The sequence below is a fragment of the Gorilla gorilla genome, chromosome 1 (genome assembly GCF_029281585.2).
Source record: "Gorilla gorilla gorilla isolate KB3781 chromosome 1, NHGRI_mGorGor1-v2.1_pri, whole genome shotgun sequence".
Lineage (NCBI taxonomy): Eukaryota > Metazoa > Chordata > Mammalia > Primates > Hominidae > Gorilla > Gorilla gorilla.
Genome location: NC_073224.2, coordinates 128,450,983 through 128,474,442, shown reverse-complemented (window position 1 = coordinate 128,474,442; position 23,460 = coordinate 128,450,983). Strand labels below are relative to the sequence as shown.

Here is a 23,460-nt window from a genome sequence, read left to right as displayed (position 1 = left end):
TTTTTAAATTAAGAAATTAGAGTGAGTTGGCTGGGCACAGTGGCTCACAATTGTAATTCCAGCACTTCGGGAGGTCGGGGCAGGCAGATCACTTGAGGTCAGGAGTTCGAGACCAGCCTGGCCAACGTGGTGAAAACCCGTCTCTCCTAAAAATACAAAAATTAGCTGGGTGTGGGGGCATGCACCTGTAATCCCAGCTACTCAGGAGGCTGAGGTTTGAGAATCGCTTGAACCCGAGAGGTGGAGGTTGCAGTGAGCCAAGATCGTGCCACTGCACTCCAGCCTGGGCAACAGAGCAAGACTCCGTCTAAAAAAAAGAAAGAAAAAAAAATAGAGTGAGTTGGTCCTGATTTCACTTACTTCTACTTTTACCAGCCTATGTGAGGAAGGAAAGAGCACTGGATCCAGAGCTTAGAACACCTTAAAGGCTGCTGGCTTCTGTGGGGCTGGCACCACTGGGGAGAGGGACTCCAGTCAGCTGGTGAAGGGCTCGGGTCCCTGGCTGCTTGGAATGGGAACTTGTCTGATCTTTCCCCAGAAGCTTGCATTTGTTTGGGATAGAGCCAATGTGCTATCTTTGGGCAGGAGCCTGCCTCTTGATGTACTGTGTTTGTATCAGAATGCTTCTGGGTACAAGAGATAGAGAGCCTGGCTTAAATTCAATTAACATGTGGTCAAATCAAGAATCCAGGTTCTTTCATCTTTCTCCTCTGTCATCCTCAGCATTGGCTTTTTTCCTAAGACTGGTTACCCCGATGGTCCCGACTCTCCAACTACTGATGGCGGAAGGAGAAAGGCTCCATGATTCCTTGATTCACCCAGCTGTAGAAAGAAAGAAACCACTCTCCCAAGCATAGACTTTATGGCCTTCCCTTCTGACTAATCAGGCCAGCATAGCTCACCTGTACACCCCTGGATCATCCGCAGTTACAGGTGAACAATGTGGTGGGTTGACTGTTCAAGATTCAGTGCTAGTGCTGGGAATGTGGTCAGCTTCCCCTGAAGCACAGCTTCTAAGTACCCTGGGGAACTGCATTACCTGTAGGAGAGATACACACTGAGCAAAACTTGGTTTCTGTTAGAGGAAAAGACTTGGGGAGTGGTCCCCTACAGCAATGTTTTTCAAACTGTGGATTGAGATGCATTAGTGGGTCATGAAATCAGTTTAGATCACAGCTTATGGGGCAAATTCAGCCTTTATTTATTTGTATGAATAAAGTTTCATTGGAACACCGCTACCCCCACTCGTTTCCTATTGTCAATGGCAGCTTTCCCACTACAATGGCAGAGTTAATTTAATTACTTGGGACAGAGATCATATAATCATCAAAGCCTAAAATATTTACTCTCAGGCCTTTTGCAGAAAATATTTGCTGATCCCTGGTTTAGCGAGTTGCAACCAGTACTAAAAGATGAAACAGATTAGACTAGAATAGAAAATATATCAGAGTGCATTGCCTGTGATAGGGATAAGTATTATTTCATTAACCCTTGATTTTAGTTTTATATAAACATAAATTCGTGCTTGTTGGTGCTGGGCTCTAGTTTATTTCTTATGGTGGGTCATAGTCAAATAGTTTGAAAAATTGCACTAGAGCACCACTCATTTTTTGCTGTGGAAACAGCTTCTTAAGAAGGCCTATTTGTAATAGTGCTGCCCTTTGGGTTACATGTGATCTCTGTACCTAAAAGGTCGGGTGCTGGGGAAGATGCCTTGAGTTAACAAAGGGCCATGAAACAATTTTGGGGGGTGACCTGGGAGCACTGAGTGAGCAACAGTATAGGATGAGCAGGGATCTGGCCAGGAGGAAGCTGGACCAGCCGCGGTCAGACTTGAAGAGACTGTGCTGGAAGATCTAAGCCTTTGTTGCTTCTAACATTCTGTGATTTTCAGAGGGGCGTTCACCCCATTCTGTGGGTGGAAAATCAAGGCCAGAGGAGACCACACACAGAAAAGTCAGGGGCAGGACTAGTGGCTTTGGCCCTTTGGTGGCTTTCTGCCTGCCCTCCCCTGACTGTGAGTTTTCTTTGGCCCATGCTCCAGCTATGCCTGGAGAGAAGCTAGACCAGATGGAGACTAGCTGGGAGCATTGACTCCTGGGTTCTCCTCTCCTGAGAACTCTGATCTTGCCAGCACAAAGGGGAAGACATCTTCTCTGACTCCTTCAGGGAAGGGAGTCCTGCCGACCACAGCTTTCCACGTTTCTGGGCCTCTGGCTTTTAGTAGTTGCCCTCCTTTCCCTCCAACTCTGGCATCTTCCTGCCTGTGTGGGAGTCACTAGTGTGCAAGGAGGCTGAAGGGCCCTGATTGTCTGTGAGAGCCTCTGCCATTAGTAAGGCAGTCGTGGAATGTTTATGGCCTCTGCCACTTCAAAGACATTGCTGGGCTCCTATCTAGGGGATGGCTTTGACATTTATAGGAGGGTCAACGAGCTAATAAACCAGAGAGGTTTCTAGTGCCTGAGGGATCCTCTTACAAGAATAAATTTATTTCACATAGGAATGTCCAGAAATTTATTGGAAATATCCAGCCAAGTGCGCATACTAACTAACCCCATGCTTCATTTTGATGAGACCTTATGTCCTTGGACAGGAGGCCCTGTAAGGCAGCTTCAGACAACGGGCTCCACCTCAGCAGGAGCAGCTGGGAGCCTGGGCTATTCTTTCTGAAACTGCCTTCAGAGTTGGATGGAAGAAGGGCAATTGCCAAAAACCTGGCTGAATCTGTGCTCAGGTGGAATTTTCTATCTCAGCTGCCGCTGAAATCAAAGATGAGCTCAGGCACTGGTCTTCCAAGATGTCAAAGCACAAGTCCTTTCAGAAAGTGAACTCACGTGGACCCCATGTATATGAAATTGCTGAATTTGGAGCTGCTCTGTCCGAGTGGTGTGGGCAGCTTTCTGCTGGACTCTTCTAGCCACAGGGAGGATACCCTTCCTCCCAGGATAGCCCCCAAGGCACTGCGTCTGAAAGCCCCTTATTTTGTAGAGAAGAAAAATAAAGTCCTAAAATGTTGAGGTGACATCTTAGCTTGGGTTCCCCACAAAACAGAGCCAGAGGCAAAGGCTTGGGTGCCAGTAGTTTATCTGAAGGTGATTCCAGAAAATAGAAGAAAGAGTGGGGGAAAGAAGCAAGGAAAGAAGGAATGCTGAGAAATAATGTGTTCTCCAGATTGCAGGCTGGATTCTTCCATAGCCCCCAGAGAAGAGGTCTAAGGCCCTCTGAGTTGGAGCATTTACCCACTGGTTCCTACTCCCTCTGGTTGAGGGTTCCTCCAGTGGGGAGGGATTAACTTCCTGTACTTGCAGGCTGTGCTGATGAGTGGGTTGAGCTCCTGCAGTAGAGAGGCCATGGGCATCACATGGGAAAAAACGGTTTTCCAGGTTGACCCTGTTAGCACAAGGTGAATGTCAGGCCTCTGAGCCCAAGCTAAGCCATCATATCCCCTGTGACCTGCACGTATACATCCAGATGGCCTGAAGTAACTGAAGAATCACAAAAGAAGTGAAAATGGCCTGTTCCTGCCTTAACTTATGACATTCCACCACAAAAGAAGTGAAAATGGCCGGTCCCTGCCTTAACTGATGACATTACCTTGTGAAATTCCTTCTCCTGGCTCATCCTGGCTCAAAAGCTCCCCCACTGAGCACCTTATGGCCCCAGCCCCTGCCACCAGAGAACAACCCCCTTTGACTACAATTTTCCACTATCCACCCAAATCTTATAAAACGGCCCCACCCGTATCTCCCTTCGCTGACTCTTTTCGGACTCAGCCCACCTGCACCCAGGTGAAATAAACAGCCTTGTTGCTCACACAAAGCCTGTTTGGTGGTCTCTTCACTGACGCGAGTGAAAGTGAATCTGAGCTCACATGGAATTTTCTAACTCAGCTGTTCCTGAAACCAAAGATGGGCCCAGGGGACATGATGTTGTGGGGCACCAGGGGAACCTGCTATCAGGAACCCTTGGGGTCCAGAAAGTCCATGAGCTGGGCCTAGGATGCCAGCGATCCACAGGCAACAGTAACATATGAGATGTATACTTATGCATGTGGGTATACATGATCGCACCTGGGCATAGAAACACACACACACACACACACACACACACACACACACACACACACACACTCATTCATTTGGATCTTAGCGTTTGGAAGGATTGTGGAAATAAACGAAGACCAAATGAGACAAGCAAAAGCTACTTGGCCCAAGCTTGCTATAGCAAGGGAGACAGCCACCCTCACTTGTGTATTGATGAGACCTAAAGGCAGGCAGAGGAGTGGGAAAGCTTTACAGTGGGAAAAAGGGAAGGCTTCAGGTGTTTCCTGATTGGGGGCTGCTGGCCTGGGGAAGCTGTAGGCAGGCTCACTAGAAGTGGGGCATCCTATGTGATTGGTAAGGGGTGCATATTTAGCTTTCTCTGGTTTGTCCTAATTTGGAAGTGGGGACAAAAATTAGGGGGGGCGGGTGCTGTTGGTTATTAATCAAGTCCTGGCCATTTGGGGCTGATTGTTTACAGCGGTTATTTTTTGGTTTTCTGGATTACTGTGAGAGATAGCAGCATGATTTGCTGCAAGTCTGACTTATGGTAGCCGGGCTTCCTGGATTGTTTATGGTAGATAAGGGGTTGGTTTCCTGGACTTGTTGCTGCAGATTGTAGGTGCAATCCCTGTTTTTAGATATGGTCTCGCTGTTGTCCATTTGTATATTCAGTCTCTTAGGATCTTAAAGGGTACTAAGGAGAAAAATCCCCTCCATATTCTCCCTGACAGATGGTCAGCTGTAAGGCCTCTTTCTGAACATATTTAGCAATGAGAAGCTCACTGCCTCCATAGCAGCCAATTCCCTTGTCTGCTGGGATATTCTTCCTTATACTGGGCTAAAATCTTCTTCCCTGTACCTTCCACACTTTGATCCTATTTTGCCTTTTGGGGCAACACAACTCTCTCATATGTGAAAGGCAGTGCGGCACAGCAGTCAGAAGTGTGAGCATCTAGAGTTAGATTTGGGGTCAGGTTTTAGCCCTGTGACTTACTATCTGTGTGACTTTGGGCCATCATGGAACCTCTGTTTCCTCAGCTGGAGTAGTGATGGGGTAGTGATGTCTACTCAGGACATCAGACAATGCATGTAGACTGCCCAGTAATGGATCACTGCAGTGGAAGGTTGCCATAATGGCTGCTTTTTCAGGCTAGGCATCTGCAATTCCTTCACTTCTTCTTCCTCATAAGCTTGGTTGCCATTTCAAGACCTACCCTAAAACAGTGCACCCACTCTCTGGCTCTGGAACTCGGCCTGCAGTGGACCAGAGAGGGAGTGCAGTCCTGGGACTCTGCCTTATAGGGTGATGTACGGTTTGGCTCTGTGTCCCCACCCAAATCCTCTCTGGCTCTGGAACTCAGCCTGCAGTGGACCAGAGAGGGAGTGCAGTCCTGGGACTGTGCCTTATAGGGTGATGTATGGTTTGGCTCTGTGTCCCCACCCAAATCTCATCTTGAATTGTAATAATTCCCACGTGTCAAGTGTGGGACCCAGTGGGAGGTAATTGAATCACGGGAGTGGTTTCCCCCATGCTGCTCTTGTGATAGTGAGTGAGTTCTCATGAGATCTGATGGTTTTATAAGCGTCTGGTATTTCCCCTGCTGGCACTCATTCTCTCTCCTGCCACCCTGTGAAGAAGTGATTTCTGCCATGATTGTAAGTTTCCTGAGACTTCCCCAGCCATGTGGAACTGTGAGTCAATTAAACCTCTTTTCTTTATAAATTACCCATTCTTGGGTATTTCCTTGTAGTAAGTGAGAATGGACTAATACATAGGGTTAGAGTGTTTGGAAGCTGACAGGTGACAGGGTGGTGGGAGGTGGAAATTGAGGGCTGCTGGGGAAGAAGATGATCAGAAGATTAGCAGGCTGGACTTTCTGGTGTGTGGGTGGGGGGACCTAAGGCTGGTAAGGCAGGTGGGATAGGACATTGTCCTGTTAAGTTTCCAACCTAACCCCCAAACTCAGCCTTGGGCTCCAAGTTTGGGAACACAGGCTAAGAGAGAAGGGCCCCAAGCTTTCTTCTGGGCGGGGCCTTTTGCGAAAAGCTCCAGCAGGTCCAGACTGTTAAGGCTGCCTCTGGGCTCAGGGTCCCCATGCTGCCTTTCCCTCTTGTGCACCAGATTCCCCCAAATATGAACCTTTAGGGAGACCCCATCCCAAGGACAGAGCAGGGGGCTGAGACTGGAGAGCATTAACAAACCTGGTGTGGGGGCCGGTGGGAGAAGCCCCAGAGTAGGAGGGGAAGGTGGGATGGGATGGGCATCATGGCAGGATGGTAGGAGGAGACGGTGGAGCTTATTAATGTCTCTTGTGGCCAGGGGCAGTGGCTCACACCTGCAATTCCAGCACTTTGGGAGGCTGAGGTGGGTGGATCTCTTGAGGCCAGGAGTTCAAGACCAGCCTGGCCAACATGGAGAAACCCCGTCCTCTACCCAAAATACAAAAAATTAGCTGGGTGTGGTGGCACACTCCTGTAATCCCAGCTACTTGGCAGGCTTAGGCACGAGAATCACTTGAACCTGGGAGGTGGGGGTTGCAGTGAACCCAGATTGCGTCACTGCATTCCAGCCTTGGTGATAGAGCAAGACTGTCTAAAAAAGAAAAAGGCCTCTTGTGCCTTTTTTTCCAGTCCTTCTTGACTGGTCAGCCAACTTGACAGCTCCTAAGTGAGCCCCCATCCTGTGCCTAAGGCTGACCAGGCATGAGGATGTGCAAACACTGCTTACCCTGAGATCCTGCTGCTGCACCTCCTTTCCTAGGCTCTGCCAAGTTATCATGGAATGTTCTTAAACAATAGTCCCAGCCCTGTGGCCTGAGAAGATGGTTCTGTTAGAACAACTCTCCTTTTCACCTTTCCAGCTAAATGATGAGGGCTCCAGTGGGGCTGAACAGCAATGTCCCATCATGAAAGATATCCCAGTCCACAGGCGTGTTAGCCCACCCTCTCTCCTTCGGTTCCCTTAAAAATCTGGGAGGTGAGGCAGGTCCTGAAGATACAGACTGGAAGGAGTGAGGGAATCCAGCTGATCTCAGTGGCAGAGCTGGGACTCAAACCCAGGCTTCTTCATTCCAGGCCTCCTCCTCCTGGGCCATAGCTGGGTGGAGTTTGGGTTCTGCCAGTGTCTAGCTATGTGACTTAGGCACTATCATGACTCTGGGTTCAGGTTCCTTCTGGGTTCAGGGACTTATGGGTTCAGGTTCCTTCTCCGTGTGGTGAGGGGGTAGAAACAGACCAGACTGCCTTGGGATGAAAACTTGAGGGTGAAAATGCCAAGTCCTGCCCTAGCAGTGGGCAGGAGAGAGAGCTGTGGAGAGAAAGCCCTTTCCCCTCTGTGGCTGGCTTCTCCCTGGCCTCCTGGGTCAGCCTGAGCCATCTCCCCTCTGAGCAGTGAAGCAGTTTTTACCCTGCCTGTGGCTCTCAGTTTCTTTGTAGACTCCTTAGGCATTGTGACCGGGGAGCTTAGTCAAAATAACCAAATGCCACAGGGCCCCAGAGGAAGAAGTGTTCTAGCATTTCTTAGGACATGTTAAGAAACAAACACACACAATCTGTAAATTCTGGGTGTGTCTTTAAAGGAAGCCAGGATAAAGTGGCTCTGGCCTTAAGCAGTGCCACTGGGAGACCTGAAGGGAGTGACTCCTTGCTTCTGGTCCCCTGGGTCTAGTCCTTCTAAACAGCTGGGGTGAGGGAGGGACAGTGTATCATTCAGATTTTGCTCTTCAGGGAGGCCTTCTCTGCAGTGATTACTTAAGGAAACAGGGTTTTATTGTGGTGCTGGCTGGCCAGGGCCTGATTTTCTTGGTCCCAGGTCCACATCATACCTGATAGAAGGATAATGTGGGAAGAGGGGCAGATATGCTGTGAGTGCCAGTGCTGGTTCCCACAGCTGCTGGAACAAGTTGCCACAAACTTAGTGGCTTTAAACAACAGACATTTATTTTTTCATAGGTTGAGAGGCCAGAAGTCTGAAATCAAGGCATTAGTAGGGCCACATTCTCTCTGAAATCTCTAGGGAGAATCTTTCCTTGCCTATTTGAGTTACTGGTGGTGGCTGGTGTTCCTTGGTGTGCAGCAGCACAATTCCAATCGTTGCCTCTGCTCCCCATGGCCTTCTCCTCTTCTCTCTCTTATAGGAACATTTGCCATTGGACTTAGGACTCGCTTCTGTAATACTGGATGATCCCATGTCAAGATCCTTAAACTAATTACATCTGCAAAGAGCTTTTTCCCAAATATGGTCATATTCACAGGTTGGAGTGCGACAGAGACATCTCTTTTTGGAACCACCGTTCAACCCACTAGTGTGTCTAAGCACTCCAAGAGTTCTGTCATGTACTCGTAATACACCTGAGAGGAGGGTATTATTCCCATCTTTCAGAAGATAAAACTGAGGCTCAGAGAGGTGAGATAACTTGTACCAGTTCATATCATCAGTGAGTGGCTGGACTAGGATGGAAACTGAGGGCTTCACCACCCAGACAAGAGGGCAGGGGCCAGCCTGTGGAAAGGTATGGAAGAATGCAAGCTCGGCCCACGGAGGAGCTGTGAGCAGCTTCATCCTGCTGCAGTGGTGAGTGTGTGAGGGTGGGAATGATGGGAGAGGAGGCTGAAGGAGAGCAGGGCAGGTCTTTCAAGACCTTTGACCCAGGCTAAGGAGTTTGGGCTTGACCTGGGGATACAGAGGATCGTTGGAGACTTTGGAGCTCTCAGAGATGAAGAGCAGACCTCTGGTTTGCATGGAAGGTGGATTGCAGAGAGGTAAACCTGGAGGGAAGGGCCTGTCAGGAGGATGGGAAGAACAGCACCAGTTCAGATGGAAAGGGAAGGAAGAGTCTGAAGTTAAGGGGGGGTCCAAGTGACAGGATTAAATGACCAATGAATTCAGATAAATTTAGGAATCTAGGAAGTTCCCAGGTTAAACTCCTGAGTGTATTGTGGTGTCTCTCACAATGCTGGAAGGATGTGGCAGTGGGCAGCCATGGTTTGTAGCTGCCCAAGATCCTTGGACACTTTCTTTGTACTCAGGTCTGAGTCAGTTATCTCCCAGTGCGCTTGAAGAGGTGCAGGTGTGAGCACTGGGCTGTGCGATTGGACAGCCCACATGAGCCTTTCACAGGAAAGAAGCAACTCGTAGAAAGGGCTCTGCAGGAGCCTGGACGTCAGCAGATGATGGCAGAGGAAGCTGAACGGAGAGCTGGGCCAGGTCTCATCAGCAGAGGAGCTGCCTTTGGGAGACGCCTTCCTTGTTAGGCAATTCTGTGGTTGGTTCTGGACATTGTTCTTGGACACTCAGCTGCATCCTGTTTCTCAAGACACCCAACAACTCAACGAGCTACTTAACAGTCTTCATTAAATTCCATTTCTGCTAAAGCCAGCCAGGCTGGACTCTGTTATTTACAACTAAGAACCCTGAACAATATAAGTGGGTTTAGCAGCGAGGGTGAAAAGGAGGTGAAAGGACAGGGGCATGCTGAATGTGAGGTGCCAGTGGGGTATCGATGTGGTGATGTCCAAGGGGCTATTGGCTCTATGGGCCAGGAGCGTGGGGTGGCCTGTGCTGGGAACACTGGTGTGAGATCATGAATATGTAGGTGGCTGTGAGGCCTATTTGGGACGGGTGCGGAGGGACGGGAGACCATCGAGTGTGGAATCTCAGTGAACAGCTTCATTTAAGAGATAGCAAGAAGCAGGGGAGACTTAGAAGGAGACTGAGAGGGGAGGATCTAGACAAAATGGTGTCATGAAAAGTAAGACAGGAATTCAAAGAAAGAGTAGTGCCTGGGTCAAAAAGGCACAAAAGGGCAAGGGAGATGAGGAGTGAAAAAACGATGCCTTGCGTTTGACATTTAAAAGGCTAAGGATGGGCCAGGCAAGATGGCTCATGCCTATAGTCTCAGCATTTTGGGAGGCTGAGGTGGGCAGAATGCTTGAGCCCAGGAGTTCAAGTCCAGCCTGGGCAACATGGCGAAACACCATCTCTATGAAAAATACAAAAATTAGCCGGGCGTGGTGGTGTGCACCTGTAGTCCCAGCTACTGAGGTGGCAGGATCCCTTAAGCCTCAGACATTGAAGCTGGAGTGAGCCATGATCACACCACTGTACTCCAGCCTGGGTGACAAGGCAAGACCTTGTCTCAAAAAAAAAAAAAAAAAAAAAAAAAAGAAAAGAAAAGAAAAGAAAAGAAAAACAGTAGAAGGATAAAGGTGACTTGGAGAAAGCAGTTCCGCTGGCACAATGGGAACAGGAGCGAGACTGGAGTGGGCTGAGGAGGGTGTGGGAGAAGAGGAAATGCAGAGCTCTCCTACAACCTCTTCAGGAAGAAGAGGGGCAGGCAGGAGTGAAAGGAGAGGCGCATGCTGCGCTTATGGGCTGAGCCAGGATCCACTGTGGCCGAGAGGTAGCGGTGTGGTCTGTGTGGGGATGACTAGGGGAGATGCCAGGGTTGACAGCTTGTTTATCCTTGGGTACTAGATAGTCTGACACTGTCGTTATGATATCTTTTCTTGAATTACATCTTCTAGTTGTAGAATAAAAAAGTCTTGCAATCATTTGAAACCCAGTTAAAGGGATCACTTGAGTGAGGATGCCATTTAATGAAATTATTATTTTTAATTAAAAAAATGGAGATAGGGTCTTGTTCAGTTGCCCAGGATGGTCTTGAACTCCTGGGCTCAAGCGATCCTCCTGCCTTGGACTCTCAAAGTGCTGGGATAACAGGTGTCAGTCACTGCACCCAGCCGAGGATACCAGTTTTAAGGACTACTGGGCACCTAGGCCTTGTTTTTTAAAATCCAGAGTTCTGAAGATGAGAGTGTATGGGGCACAGGTTATCTATGGGTTAAGGAAACTCAGAGACCTGGGAGGGAGTCTACCTGGATGCAGACCAGGGGCCAATGTTTCCCGTGATCCCTCCATGCAGATATAGCCTCTGCCATGTCTGAATGTTGGAGTGCCCCCAGAATTCATATGCTGCAACCTAATCTCTCATGCAGTAGTATTAAGAGGTAGGGCCTTTGGGGAGGTGATTAAGTCATGACAGGGAGCCCTCAGAAATGGGATTAGTTTCCTTATAAAAGAAGCTGGAGGGAGCTTGTTTGCCCCTTCCACCGTGGGAGGACACAGCAACAAAGCGTCCTCTAGGAAGCAGAGAATGAGCCCTCACCACACACGGAATCTGCCAGCATCTTGATCTTGGACTCCCCAGCCTCCAGAGCAATACATTTCTGTTGTTTATAGATTACCCAGTCTGAAGTATTTTATTATGACAGCACAAGCAGCCTAAGACACTCCCCAGGTCCCTGTTATTCTCTGGACCCCGACACTGTACTCTTCTCTTTCTTTCTTTTTTTTTTTTTTGTTTGAGACGGAGTCTCACTCTGTCGCCCAGGCTGGAGTGCAGTGGCGCGATCTCAGCTCACCGCAAGCTCTGCCTCCCGGGTTCACACCATTCTCCCGCCTCAGCCTCCCGAGTAGCTGGAACTACAGGTGCACGCCACCACGCCCGGCTAATTTTTTTGTATTTTCAGTAGAGACGGGGTTTCACCATGTTAGCCAGGAAGGTACTCTTCTCTTTCTATTTTGTTTTCTTCTTCTTTTTTCTCCTTGTTCTTCTCTTCCTCCTCCTCTTCCAATTCTTCTTAGATTTGTCCAGTTTAAATTCAGGCTTTCAGCTGACCTGAATTTATGACCCTGCACTGTACTAAGCTGCATCTTTCCTTTGCTCCGAGTTTCCAGAGTTTACCCCCGGAGTTCTTGGCTATTGTGCTGTAGGCCCCTTTGAAGCCTATGGCTCAGAATAGTGACTTCAAATGTATAAAATGCAATATGTAAGATTATAAAAAATATCAAGTTTATTAAAATAAAGTTATCAAGATATTTATTAAAAACAAATTTGTGACATGGTAATACATGCGCTTCTTTATTAATGGATCAAGTAACAATCTAGCAAGGAGCCTAGTAACTACAGTGATTTCAAGGTAGTGATGAGCAGGAATGATATTTGGAGCTATTTGCAGCAATAGTAATATGACATAAAAACATCTGTAATTTCTCCTGGCAACAAAATCACGGTACTGTTAAAACTTTTGTAGTTTGTGGCCTATGGTTCAAAGAAAATGTTAAAAATTCAGTTAGAAGTTAGTGAACATTAAGATGCAATTTTTCTCTCTACCAAGTTTATGGATTCTCTGAATTCTGCTCATGAGCTCCTCAGGGCTGTGACTCCAAGTTAACAACCCCCAGCCTGGATGCTTGGGTTTCCTTTATTCTATTATTCCTTTCTTCATCTCTTTTTGAAACGGATCAGAGTTCATTCTTGTTTAATCATTAGCAACAAACCAGTAATAAAGGGAGCATTTTTTTTTCTTTGAGACAGAGTCTCACTCTGTCACCCAGGTAGAGATGTGATCTGGGCTCACTGCAACCTCCGCCTTCCAGGTTCAAGTGATTCTCCTGCCTCAGCCTCCCGAGTAGCTGGGATTACAGGCACATGCTATCACGCCTGGCTAATTTTTGTATTTTTAGTAAAGATGGGGTTTCACCATGTTGGCCAGGCTGGTCTCGAACTCCTGACCTCAGGTGATCCACTTGCCTCTGCCTCCCAAAGTTCTGAGATTACAGGCATGAGCCACTGCACCCAGCCAAAGGGAGCATATTTTAACACATGTGCTCAAACATTAACACAAGATCTGCCCACTCAGGCAGGAGCAAGGAGACCCCTGGACATGGGCTCCCTTTCTAGCTTGCAGAACAATAACCATGATCTTAAGGTAGAGTGGAAAGGGGCTTCTCAACCTCTCCCCCATGCTTGGGTGAGACTTACTCCATGCCTGAAGGCAAACAGTCTCAGGGGACTATGCCAGATCAGGGAATATTCCACTCCATAGTCTCACTCCATGAGAAGGTCGCCCTACATCTTGAAGGGCCCCTCAAGGTAGGCCTTGAGATTGGCTGTTGCTACACGCGCACACACACACGTCTGTATAAATGGTCCATGGTGACACTGACATCAGCTAAAGCAGAGAAATAAGGGCCAGGCTGAAGTTATGAGATGTGAACTGCACGTAGCCCTTCTACACGGACACTCAATGGCATGCTGCCCACCTGCCCTCATTGTCTCCGCAGGTGTGTAGGATTCTGGGAAAGGCTTGCCCGGCACGTCTTCTCCACTAGCTCTCTCCTCCCTCAGTGGAACCAAGTCCATTTTTAGCACTTTCACCGTTTCCCCTCCATTTTTTACCACTCGCTTCTTGACTCACCTCCCCTCCGGCTTCCCTCCTTTGTCTCCTCCAGTTCATGCTTGCTTAGTTCAGGGTTTTCCTCTCCTTTCCACTGTCCTTTTCCACACTGCATCTGGCAGCCATAAAGTAACCCTAACCATGGCAAAAAAGAATCAAGTACTGTTGAAATCCACCTAGACATGGGAACAGGAGAGCTCTAAGGTCTAGAGGGAAATTAGACCCTAGAAGCGCGAGTTCCTGGTCCTGACACACGGAAGGAACTGAATGAATGTGTAATTGAGTTATTGAATAAAGAATCAGTACTGCTTATCCCCGGAGCTCCTCAGAGTCTCTTCTGGGATTTCCACCAAGTTGCCCTCTGTCTCTTGCCATCCTCTAATTAAAATGGCTTTTCCTCAAGCACTAGCATTCAAGAGAAATAAAATGCTTTTAATCAATGCTATTGGTTTTGTTTTGCAACAGCATTTCTTGCTACCATTCTTCACTGCAATTGTGAGATGATTAGTTTTGTGTGTTTGGGGCAGGGGGAGGGAGGGAGTGAAAATAGGGGAGCGAATGGGACGGGTGTTAGCCTGAGAATCACCTGATCTGACATTGTCTCTTGGAAGGCGACCTTGTGAGGTGGGGTAGTGTGTGCAGGGCAAGCAGAGCCCACAGGACCACTTCTGTAAGGTGTTCCAAGCCCCCAGCAAAGTGCTGCCTCCTCCCTAGGTAGCTTTTCTCCCAGAGCAGAAGGTCCTCCAAGGCTCGGATGGTCTGTTGGTTCTTCTGTCACCAGCCCGGCCCAGTGTCACAGTGTACAGGTGGGCCTTACAGACTCATTATTTTGATTCTCACCTCCCAGGAGAATTTTATATTAAAGCATACAAGTTCATATGTTTATAGAAAAAACTGGCCATTGGTAGCAAATGCTGCTGTGTGCCGGGCATTGTGGTAAGCACTTCATATGCATCATCTCACTTAACTCTCCATCTGCAGTCAGAGGGATCCTTTCAAGGTGTGAATCAGGCCAGGTGCGGTGGTGCGTGTCTACAGTCCTAGCTACTCTGGAGGCTGAGGCAGGAGCATCACTTGAGCCCAGGAGTTCCAGGCTGCAGTGAGCTATAATCACACTCCAACCTGGCTAACAGAGCAAGACCTTGTCTCTAAAAAAAATCCAAGCGTATACCAGATCCTGCCTCTCCCCTGCTCCAAACTCTCCAAGGGTTCCCATCACACTTGGAATCAGGTTCCTGCCATGTCCCACGAGGCAGGCTGGATTTGGTCTTTGGCTCCTGCTCCAACTGCATCCCCTCCCATCCCGTCCCCTGGCTCACCTCGCTCTTTGCTTTTCCTGGAACTGGCCAAAAAGCCCTGCCACAGGGTTGTTGCACTGACTTTTCAGCCAGGCTCTGTCCAGCTCACTCCTTCACTTTATCAGTTATCTGCACAAGTGCCTTCTCAGAGAGACCCTTACCACATCTAAAATATCACCACTTGTCAAGGTCTGTTGCTTTCCCTGCCTTTCTCCCCACCACCTTTTTTTTATTTTTTGAGATGGAGTCTCGTTTTGTTGCCCAGGCTGGAGTGCAGTGGCGCGATCTCAGCTCACTGCAACCTCTGCCTCCCAGGTTCAAGTGATTCTCTTGCCTCAGCCTCCCGAGTAGCTGGGATTACAGGCGTGAGCCACCACAGCTGGCTAATTTTTATATTTTTACTAGAGACGGGGTTTCACCACGTTGACCAGGCTGGTCTCGAACTCCTGACCTCAAGTGATCCACCTGCCTCTACCTTCTAACCCAAAGTGCTGGGATTACAAGCATGAGCCACTGCGCCTGGCCTTCCTTTTTAACAGTGCTCAACACAACTGGCCATTTTATTACAAATCTGTTTATTTGTCTATTACCTGTCTCCTTGACTATAGTCAAAATTACATGAGGACAGGGTTTTGTTTTGTTCACTGCTATATTCCCAGTGCCAAGAACAGTGTCTTCTATACAGTAGGCTCTCAATAAATATAGTCAATGAATAAATAAATAGATGAATACTCACAAAATCGTATGATGTAAATGCTATTCTTATCCCATGTTATAGATAGGAAAACTGAGGCTTGGAGAGATTAGCAATATTTTCAAGGTCATGAAGCCATCGATCTGAATCAAAGCATCTGCCTCTGGGGGCTTAGCTCCCAGCTCCCGTGCTAGTTAATCTTCCTCTCTGCACTCATAAATGCCTATCAACGTTTCAATGTGGAAACCCTAGACCCATGTGACATTTGATGAGAAAGGTTTTGTGGATGAATCTGTTTGTGAAATACTACAAACTGCATTTCCCACTTGGTGTTTCAAACACTTATTAGCATATGAAAGGCCCTGAAAAGTTCTGCAAAAAACAAGCCGGTTTGTGTTTCCCAAATTTTTGACTGTAGAAGTCTTTTATTTGTTTATTTGTGTATTAACATATTGCAACACATACCTTGGGAAATGTTGGCTTTTATTACTGTGGAGAGAAGGCAGATCATCTGACAAAGCACTGGGAGCTCTCTCTGGGTCGTATGACACAGACAGGGCTGGGGTCAGGGGCTTCCCTCATAGGCAGAGGGGCCATCCTGAAAGTCAACTTCCCACCAGACTGGCATCTGAGCCCACCATGTTTATACACTCACGGATAAGGCCACTCTCATGCTCACCCCTAAAACTGGAAGGCCAGTGGTGTGGCTCTGGTACCTTTCAGCCACAGCCCATACCAGCTCGGCTCTGCAGGGTACTGAGAGAGTGTGTGCCCTGTGTGTTTGCTGGCTTTCTGCCCTTGGGTCATTGTACCAAGGGACACTTGCTGGTGTTCATCCTGAGCCCATGAGAGAGCAAATCCTTATGTGTGTGTCACTTAGGAACATCAGCCACACAAGTCTGGTCTTTTTTTCCTCACTGTCTTATGGCTCATCACTATAATTTTAACCTTTTAGATAAATAAGGATACCACCTCACGCTCTTCTGTCTTCTCAGCTACCTCTGTGTTGAGCCCATGGTAAATGCCTAGATAAGTCTTGGTATGAGTGTGAGGGAACCAATAATCTTGTATGTTGCATAGTTTGGTGCAGGGAAGGATAAATGGTGATGTTGCAAATCCCTTAATTCATTACCAGAGGCTTTCCTCTGCCCCAAGTAGGATAGAAGGATACCCAGAGGCAGAAAAGAACATTGAGTGAAATATACATAACTGTCTGAATCACTGCGTTCTTGGGAGAGTTAGAGCAACTGTCAAAGCCCCCGAAGTATCCATTTTTATTGGTTTTGATGTTGATTTGATGTTGTTAGAGATTCAGGTCTCATCTTTGCTTCTGAGATCATCTGAGTAACATCGGTGTTGGAGAAGGGAAGAGCAGAGATGAGGCATCCACAGGCAGCCCTGGATCCTGAGTGTAAACATCTGGGAGGAGGCGGGGGATGCAGGAGAGCCTGGCCTCCCCAGCTTGCCAGGCACAAGGCTGAGCGGGAGGAAGCGAGAGGCATCTAAGCAGGCAGTGTTTTGCCTTCACGCCAAGTGACCATGAGAGGTGCCACGCGAGTCTCAATCATGCTCCTCCTAGTAACTGTGTCTGACTGTGCTGTGATCACAGGGGTAAGTCGCCTAACATTCTCTGTGCCTTGGGTTTTGGGAAGGTGTCAGGGTCTGCACGGGTTGTGAGCCCAGGAACCATGCAGGAGGCTCTGTTGGCTCAACACAGTGTGAACCAAAGGGAATGAGGAATTATGCATTAAAGGGATTGCATGCGATTTTCAGACTAGTTAGACCTCACTCTACTAAATGGGATCTGCTTTTGAGAAGCTGTGTATGAATCAAATCCTGTTTTAAATGTGTTAGCAGAGCATTGAACGTTTTGAAGTTCAGTCCTTTGGTAAAATGAAGATTCCTATTAAGTAATAAGGAATTCCTTTATAAAGTGGATTGGCAAACCTTAATTTATCTTTTGTGTGAATTTTAATTTTTATTTATGGTCTGATTCACATATTAATATTAATATTAATTTACATAGCATGTTGAGTTAATTAAAGGCAGTAAGCTTAATTAAAGGTGGTAAGCTTATAAACTTCTATTGTATAAACTTAACCTCTGCTTAGAAAGGATATCTTTGAAACTCTTTCACTCTGTGCCTGCCTAGTTAGTTCTGATAGGAATATGGGTGACACTAACATTCAGCTGAGTGTACCCCAAAGCAAGCATCCAGATAACAAGTAGAAATCCAGTCTCGAAGCAGAGAAGCAGAGGTTCAGCATATGGGCACTGTACAATTGGTTCAAAATATTCAGATCATGGTTTTCTCTCAGAAGTTTGCTTTTACCTCAAACCACCTTCAAATAGGGGCACATGATGTGTTATGGTAGCAGGACCATTCTTATTGAAGCAGAAAGCAATGCTTTACCTGAGAGCTTTCCATATAAAATCCACTGGAAGAAAAAGGTCGGGGGAGCAGGGAAACTAACTTTTAGTTCAGCCTCCACCAGCTTTTTACATGGATAGTGGAAATGTAGAGAAATGCCAAACAATTCCTGGAATTGGGTTAATTTTACCATTCACAGAAAGGACAAATTCTTTCTTTTCTCTTTTAAAGGAAAAACACTGAGTTCAAAAGAACAAATATTAAAGTCGAGTCAAATGCTTTTGAGATCCAAAGCAAAAATAAAAATAATTGTGAAGGCAGAATTATACCTAATGAAGTGTTTACACTGTAGGCTGCCTTTCTATGGGGTAGCTTGAAAATCTGGGAGGGCAAGAACAATGGAGAGAAGCCCCAGCTGCTGCGCGGTGAGGGCAGGAGCAGCGTGGTTGGCCTGGATGCCAGGCTTGCCTCACTACCCGTGCCAGCTCCAGCACTGGCCCAGAGTGACAGCAGGGCAGGCAGATCTGAGAGCGGCATGCAAACATTTTCACGGTGAAAAGCACAATAGAGAGCACTTTTCCCTAGGTGAGGGAAACCCAGGAAAGACAGGTGAGTGGTGAGAACAGGGCAGTAAGGGGAAGTCAGGAACCCCCAGGCTCCCCACATCCTCCATGTCCCGCTGGTGTCCCACTTCTGATTTTCAGCAGGAGCCCAGGCTCCACCACCTCTACACTCCCCTGCTCCCTGGACTGTAACTGTCCCCACATCTGAGGCTTTATGATCCTTATTCCAAGAGTGGGACAGTGATGCCCCACCTCTATGGGAGAAGAAGAGTCGACTGGGGTTTCCTTTACCCCAACCCCAAGCTTTTGCAGCCTGGCTGGGTGTGAGATGTGCCCTTGCTGGGCTGGAGACAGGCACAGCTGGGTGCCCACCACCCGTAACTCCTCTGCATGATCTGTGGAGCTGACATCCACTCTTTCCCTCTTGGGTCTGAGCAAGTAGGAGGCTTCCAGGTCCTGCCACGTCCCACACAGCAGCCTGAAGGTGCCCATAGGCTTTTATTGGAGAAGAGTGATCCAAAACCCAGCTTTGCATTTCAGCTCAGAAAAGCCACATAGCATCTCTGAGAATGGCAAGTGTGGATGCTTCTTCAGCAGGTCCCCACCTGAGTCTGGAGCAGTTAAGAGTTCTGTCTTCCCCGGCTCTGGCTTTTATTTAACGTGGGCTCACGTTAAATGTGAGCTTATTTAATGTGGCCTTCTTTACAAATGGTACCTTCCCCAAACCAGGCAGGGCCGCTCAGCCCCTGTTCTGCGATCCTCTCTGGGGATCATGGAAGTCAGTAGAGAAACCCTGGGAGAGGCACCTGTTCACTGGGGTGCTGGCCCCTCGGCTGAGGCTGGGCCACTTGAGGGCCAGGATGGGGGTGCCTCCATGCAGAGGGGAAGGACTGACCACAGTGCAGAGTCAGGGCTGGAGACTCCTGGTCCAAGGCAGCTCAGTACTGACCACCCAGGAATTTGGGCCATCAGGCTCCCTCCCACCTCTGAGAATTCTAATTAATTCAATTCCACCAGCATCTACTGAGCATCTACTTAGCCCTAGAAAAGCTGTGCCTTCTAACCTCCAGCCTTGTCAGAAAAGGAGGACTGTCTTCCTTCTGAGTGGCCTCCAGGAGCTTGGAAGTTTCCTCAGATCCAGATCCAATGCCCGCCTGAGCCCTGAGCCTCCTCATGAGGGGAGCAAGGCAATAAAGTGTGGCCCAGGGTGTTCTGTTAGGCTAAGGCCGGGGGTGATACTCTCAGCCTCTTCTTGCTCCATCCTGATAAGGGCTTTTTGGATCTACCCTTCCCTTCTGCTTTCTCTTGGGTGCACTAATGGACTGTTCTCTTCTCTCTCCCTCCTACAGGCCTGTGAGCGGGATGTCCAGTGTGGGGCAGGCACCTGCTGTGCCATCAGCCTGTGGCTTCGAGGGCTGCGGATGTGCACCCCGCTGGGGCGGGAAGGCGAGGAGTGCCACCCTGGCAGCCACAAGGTACTCTGCAGACACTGCATGGGTGCACATATGTGGGTGGGCCATGCGGGGAGCAGAGGGTGATGTCCTGGGGCCTTGCTCTAGCTAGGAAGGCTAGAGAGGCTGGCTCCAGAGAGGCAGTCTAGGGAGGCTGTGGCTCCAGAGGACTTCACCCTCCTCTGACAGCTGATCCAGGCCTGATCCAGCCCCTGAATGTCCAATGGGAAGCAGAAGGCTATGGGGTTGCTGTGCCCCCGCCACCAACAGGCATCCACCTTACTTAGTGCCCTACAGATAACACATCTGTACATTTATTTGTACAGGGCCTGACATGATCCATCTACAAACTTCTAGCACAGGTTGGAGAACCACTGATCTTTATTTGATCCTCACTGCAACCCTGGGCAATGCTGAGGAAACTGACATACAGCAAAGTCATGTGACTTGCTCAAGGCACACAACCAATGAGACAGAGCTGGGACTGGAACTGCAGTTTTCCGATGCCACCTCTAGTTCTACCTCACTGATGTTGGGCACTGCCTCCTTGTTTTTCGGGGGCAGCCTCAGGTGGAGGGGTGCCACTGATCTCGCAGGCTGTTAAACAAGCTGGGCATTCCCAGCCCCTAATTTGCTGTGTGGACTTGGGCAAATTACCTCACCTGCTCTCAGGCCACACTTATATGATGAGTGGAGCAGACTCACTACCTCTAATGTCCCTTATGGATCTGATGAATTCAGATTTGGGAAGGATCTCACATGCCCTTTGCTCTGTAAGAACTTCCCTTCAGGGACACAAAAGTAGACCCACAAAATCGCCTTCCACACCTGGTCAGGCCTACAGTGAGGCAAGTGAGGTGCCCACTTTAAGAAAAGTCACTCTCTCTTGTGGCCTAAGTACATAGCTCCTGCCTTGCTCCCACTCCTTGACCTCCAGCTCCCAGTCCAGAGTCCTCTGGAGCTGCAGCCTCCCTGCTGCTCTCCCTCTCTGGAGCCACTTTGCCACACTTTACCAGTTAACCAGTGAAGCTCCCAATTCCCACAGCTTTTTCATTAAAATGCAAATGGTGGTGGTTCAATCTAGTCTGACATTGACATATTAGAAGGCAATTAGGGCGTTTCTACAGGCTCTCAGGTGACTTGCTCTCCTCCCTGGGCCTTGCCCCTCTCCCTACATGTACCCCTCTGTCTGAATTAGACATTCCTGAACACAGGCTTTCAGGCTTACCAGCTGTCTTCCACCTGGACTCAGGCATGTTTCCTGCTTTTCGGGGACTTGCCTGCACCCCGGCTCGGTGCTCATCTCTAGGCACGGAGCGTCCTCCAGCGGTTTCTCTCCCAATCACAGCCCCTGTCCAACCTCCTGTCCCAGGATGAAGAGGGGCTAGGGAGTGGTGAACGAGGCAGGACAATGTGGCAGTCCTTGTAACCTTGGGGAATGTGAGGTGGTTCAGCTCCAGATCCATATTCCCAATACAGACAACAGTGGTAAAAAAACTAATGCTGAGTGCTTCCTGTATGCCACCCTTCATACTGGGTGCTTTTTGTTATTTTAACCTCTTATAACCATATGTGGTAGGTGCTATTATTAAACCATTTTACAAATGATAAAGCTGAGGCACAGAGAGACCAAATGATTTGCTGATTATCACACAGCTGGGAAGTGGTAGACCTGGGATTTGAACCCAGGCAGTCTGACAATGGGCCCATGCTCCTAACTTCTCCCTGAGGATACCCCATTGGTTTAGCACTCCTCTGGGGTGTGAGTCAGGGCAGAGATGGTGGCTGTCCTATTCACAGCTGTACTTGCAGCACCCACCATGGTGTTGAGCCCATAATGGATGAGCAACAAACATTCAATCAATGGACGTGTGTGTGTGTGCGTGTGTGTGTGTGTGTGTGCAGACACATGTGTGCTGAGTCTCCAGAGCCAGGTAGCCTGGGTGCAAATCCTAGCTCCTCCACAAATTAGCTGTGTGATCTTGGCGTATTGCTTAGCCACACCGTACCTCGGTTTCCTCATCTCTAATTGCTATTATTGTTGTGCTAGGTGCAGTGGAGAAGTGGGCTAGGGTGTGGGGGTGAGACATTTGCCAGTGCTGGGCTGAGCAGAGACTGCTGCCAGGAGGCCCAGCTACCTCCCTTTGGTGAAGGTGTTGATTTCTTCTCTCCTTAGGTCCCCTTCTTCAGGAAACGCAAGCACCACACCTGTCCTTGCTTGCCCAACCTGCTGTGCTCCAGGTTCCCGGACGGCAGGTACCGCTGCTCCATGGACTTGAAGAACATCAATTTTTAGGCGCTTGCCTGGTCTCAGGATACCCACCATCCTTTTCCTGAGCACAGCCTGGATTTTTATTTCTGCCATGCAACCCAGCTCCCATGACTCTCCCAGTCCCTACACTGACTACCCTGATCTCTCTTGCCTAGTACGCACATATGCACACAGGCAGACATACCTCCCATCATGACATGGTCCCCAGGCTGGCCTGAGGATGTCACAGCTTGAGGCTGTGGTGTGAAAGGTGGCCAGCCTGGTTCTCTTCCCTGCTCAGGCTGCCAGAGAGGTGGTAAATGGCAGAAAGGACATTCCCCCTCCCCTCCCCAGGTGACCTGCTCTCTTTCCTGGGCCCTGCCCCTCTCCCCACATGTATCCCTCGGTCTGAATTAGACATTCCTGGGCACAGGCTCTTGGATGCATTGCTCAGAGTCCCAGGTCCTGGCCTGACCCTCAGGACCTTCACGTGAGGTCTGTGAGGACCAATTTGTGGGTAGTTCATCTTCCCTCGATTGGTTAACTCCTTAGTATCAGACCACAGACTCAAGATTGGCTCTTCCCAGAGGGCAGCAGACAGTCACTCCAAGGCAGGTGTAGGGAGCCCAAGGAGGTCAATCAGCCCCCTGAAGACTCTGGTCCCAGCCAGCCTGTGGCTTGTGACCTGTGACCTGTGACCTTCTGCCAGGATTGTCATGCCTCTGAGGCCCCCTCTTACCACACTTCACCAGTTAACCACTGAAGCCCCCAATTCCCACAGCTTTTCCATTAAAATGCAAATGGTGGTGGTTCAATCTAATCTGATATTGACATATTAGAAGGCAATTAGGGTGTTTCCTTAAACAACTCCTTTCCAAGGATCAGCCCTGAGAGCAGGTTGGTGACTTTGAGGAGGGCAGTCCTCTGTCCAGATTGGGGTGGGAGCAAGGGACAGGGAGCAGGGCAGGGGCTGAAAGGGGCACTGATTCAGACCAGGGAGGCAACTACACACCAACCTGCTGGCTTTAGAATAAAAGCACCAACTGAACTGAGATGTGTGGTGTGGTATTCCTGCTGTCGGTTTCAGCCAGGGCCTATGCCTCTGTGGCAACCTGGGGAGGAAGGCAAGGACCAGGTTGTGTCCAGGTTGGGGAGGGGTGTGACTGGTGTTCTTCCCCTCCCCAACCCGGCCAGGGTCTCTTTTTTGGAGAGAGTGGATTTCAGGGTCTTTTTGAAGAAAGGATAAGAGGCAGCCTCGTGGGCTCTGGGCAGGTGGTGCGCTGCTCAGAAGGGTTGAGGGCAGGAAGGGGCTGTGAGCTGACATGGGCTGGAAAGATTCCATTGCTGAGATTGCTTAGCAGGGACCAGCTGCAACTCTCATTTCTGAAATTTGGTCCCATTTGTTTTAGGTCAAATATTTGACCCCACCAGGCCACTGTGTGCCTGGAGTGAAGAAATCCACATTACTGATGGAGCTGGCAAGGATGTGAGCCCTCCATCTTAACCCAGAGGCTGGGAGCCTCCTCTAAATGTAGCTTCCTGGTCTCGC

The 23,460-nt window shown here is 48.9% G+C and overlaps 1 protein-coding gene across 1 annotated transcript; it reads left to right on the top strand.

Moving 5' to 3' along the window:
- The first annotated feature begins 16,655 nt into the window (after positions 1 to 16,655).
- Positions 16,656 to 22,963, top strand: PROK1 (prokineticin 1). Its single transcript, XM_004026308.3, has 3 exons — positions 16,656 to 16,886; positions 19,559 to 19,684; positions 21,837 to 22,963. Exons 1-3 carry the CDS (start codon positions 16,815 to 16,817, stop codon positions 21,954 to 21,956), a joined length of 318 nt encoding a protein of 105 aa, XP_004026357.1. The 5' UTR covers positions 16,656 to 16,814; the 3' UTR covers positions 21,957 to 22,963.
- The last annotated feature ends 497 nt before the right edge of the window (positions 22,964 to 23,460 follow it).

Excerpts from the sequence above, each read along its gene's own strand:
- PROK1 (XM_004026308.3), top strand. The coding sequence starts at position 16,815 with ATGAGAGGTGCCACGCGAGTCTCAATCATGCTCCTCCTAGTAACTGTG. Across the intron at positions 16,887-19,558 it reads ACTGTGCTGTGATCACAGGG|GCCTGTGAGCGGGATGTCCA; the intron begins GTAAGTCGCCTA and ends TCCCTCCTACAG. Across the intron at positions 19,685-21,836 it reads GCCACCCTGGCAGCCACAAG|GTCCCCTTCTTCAGGAAACG; the intron begins GTACTCTGCAGA and ends TTCTCTCCTTAG.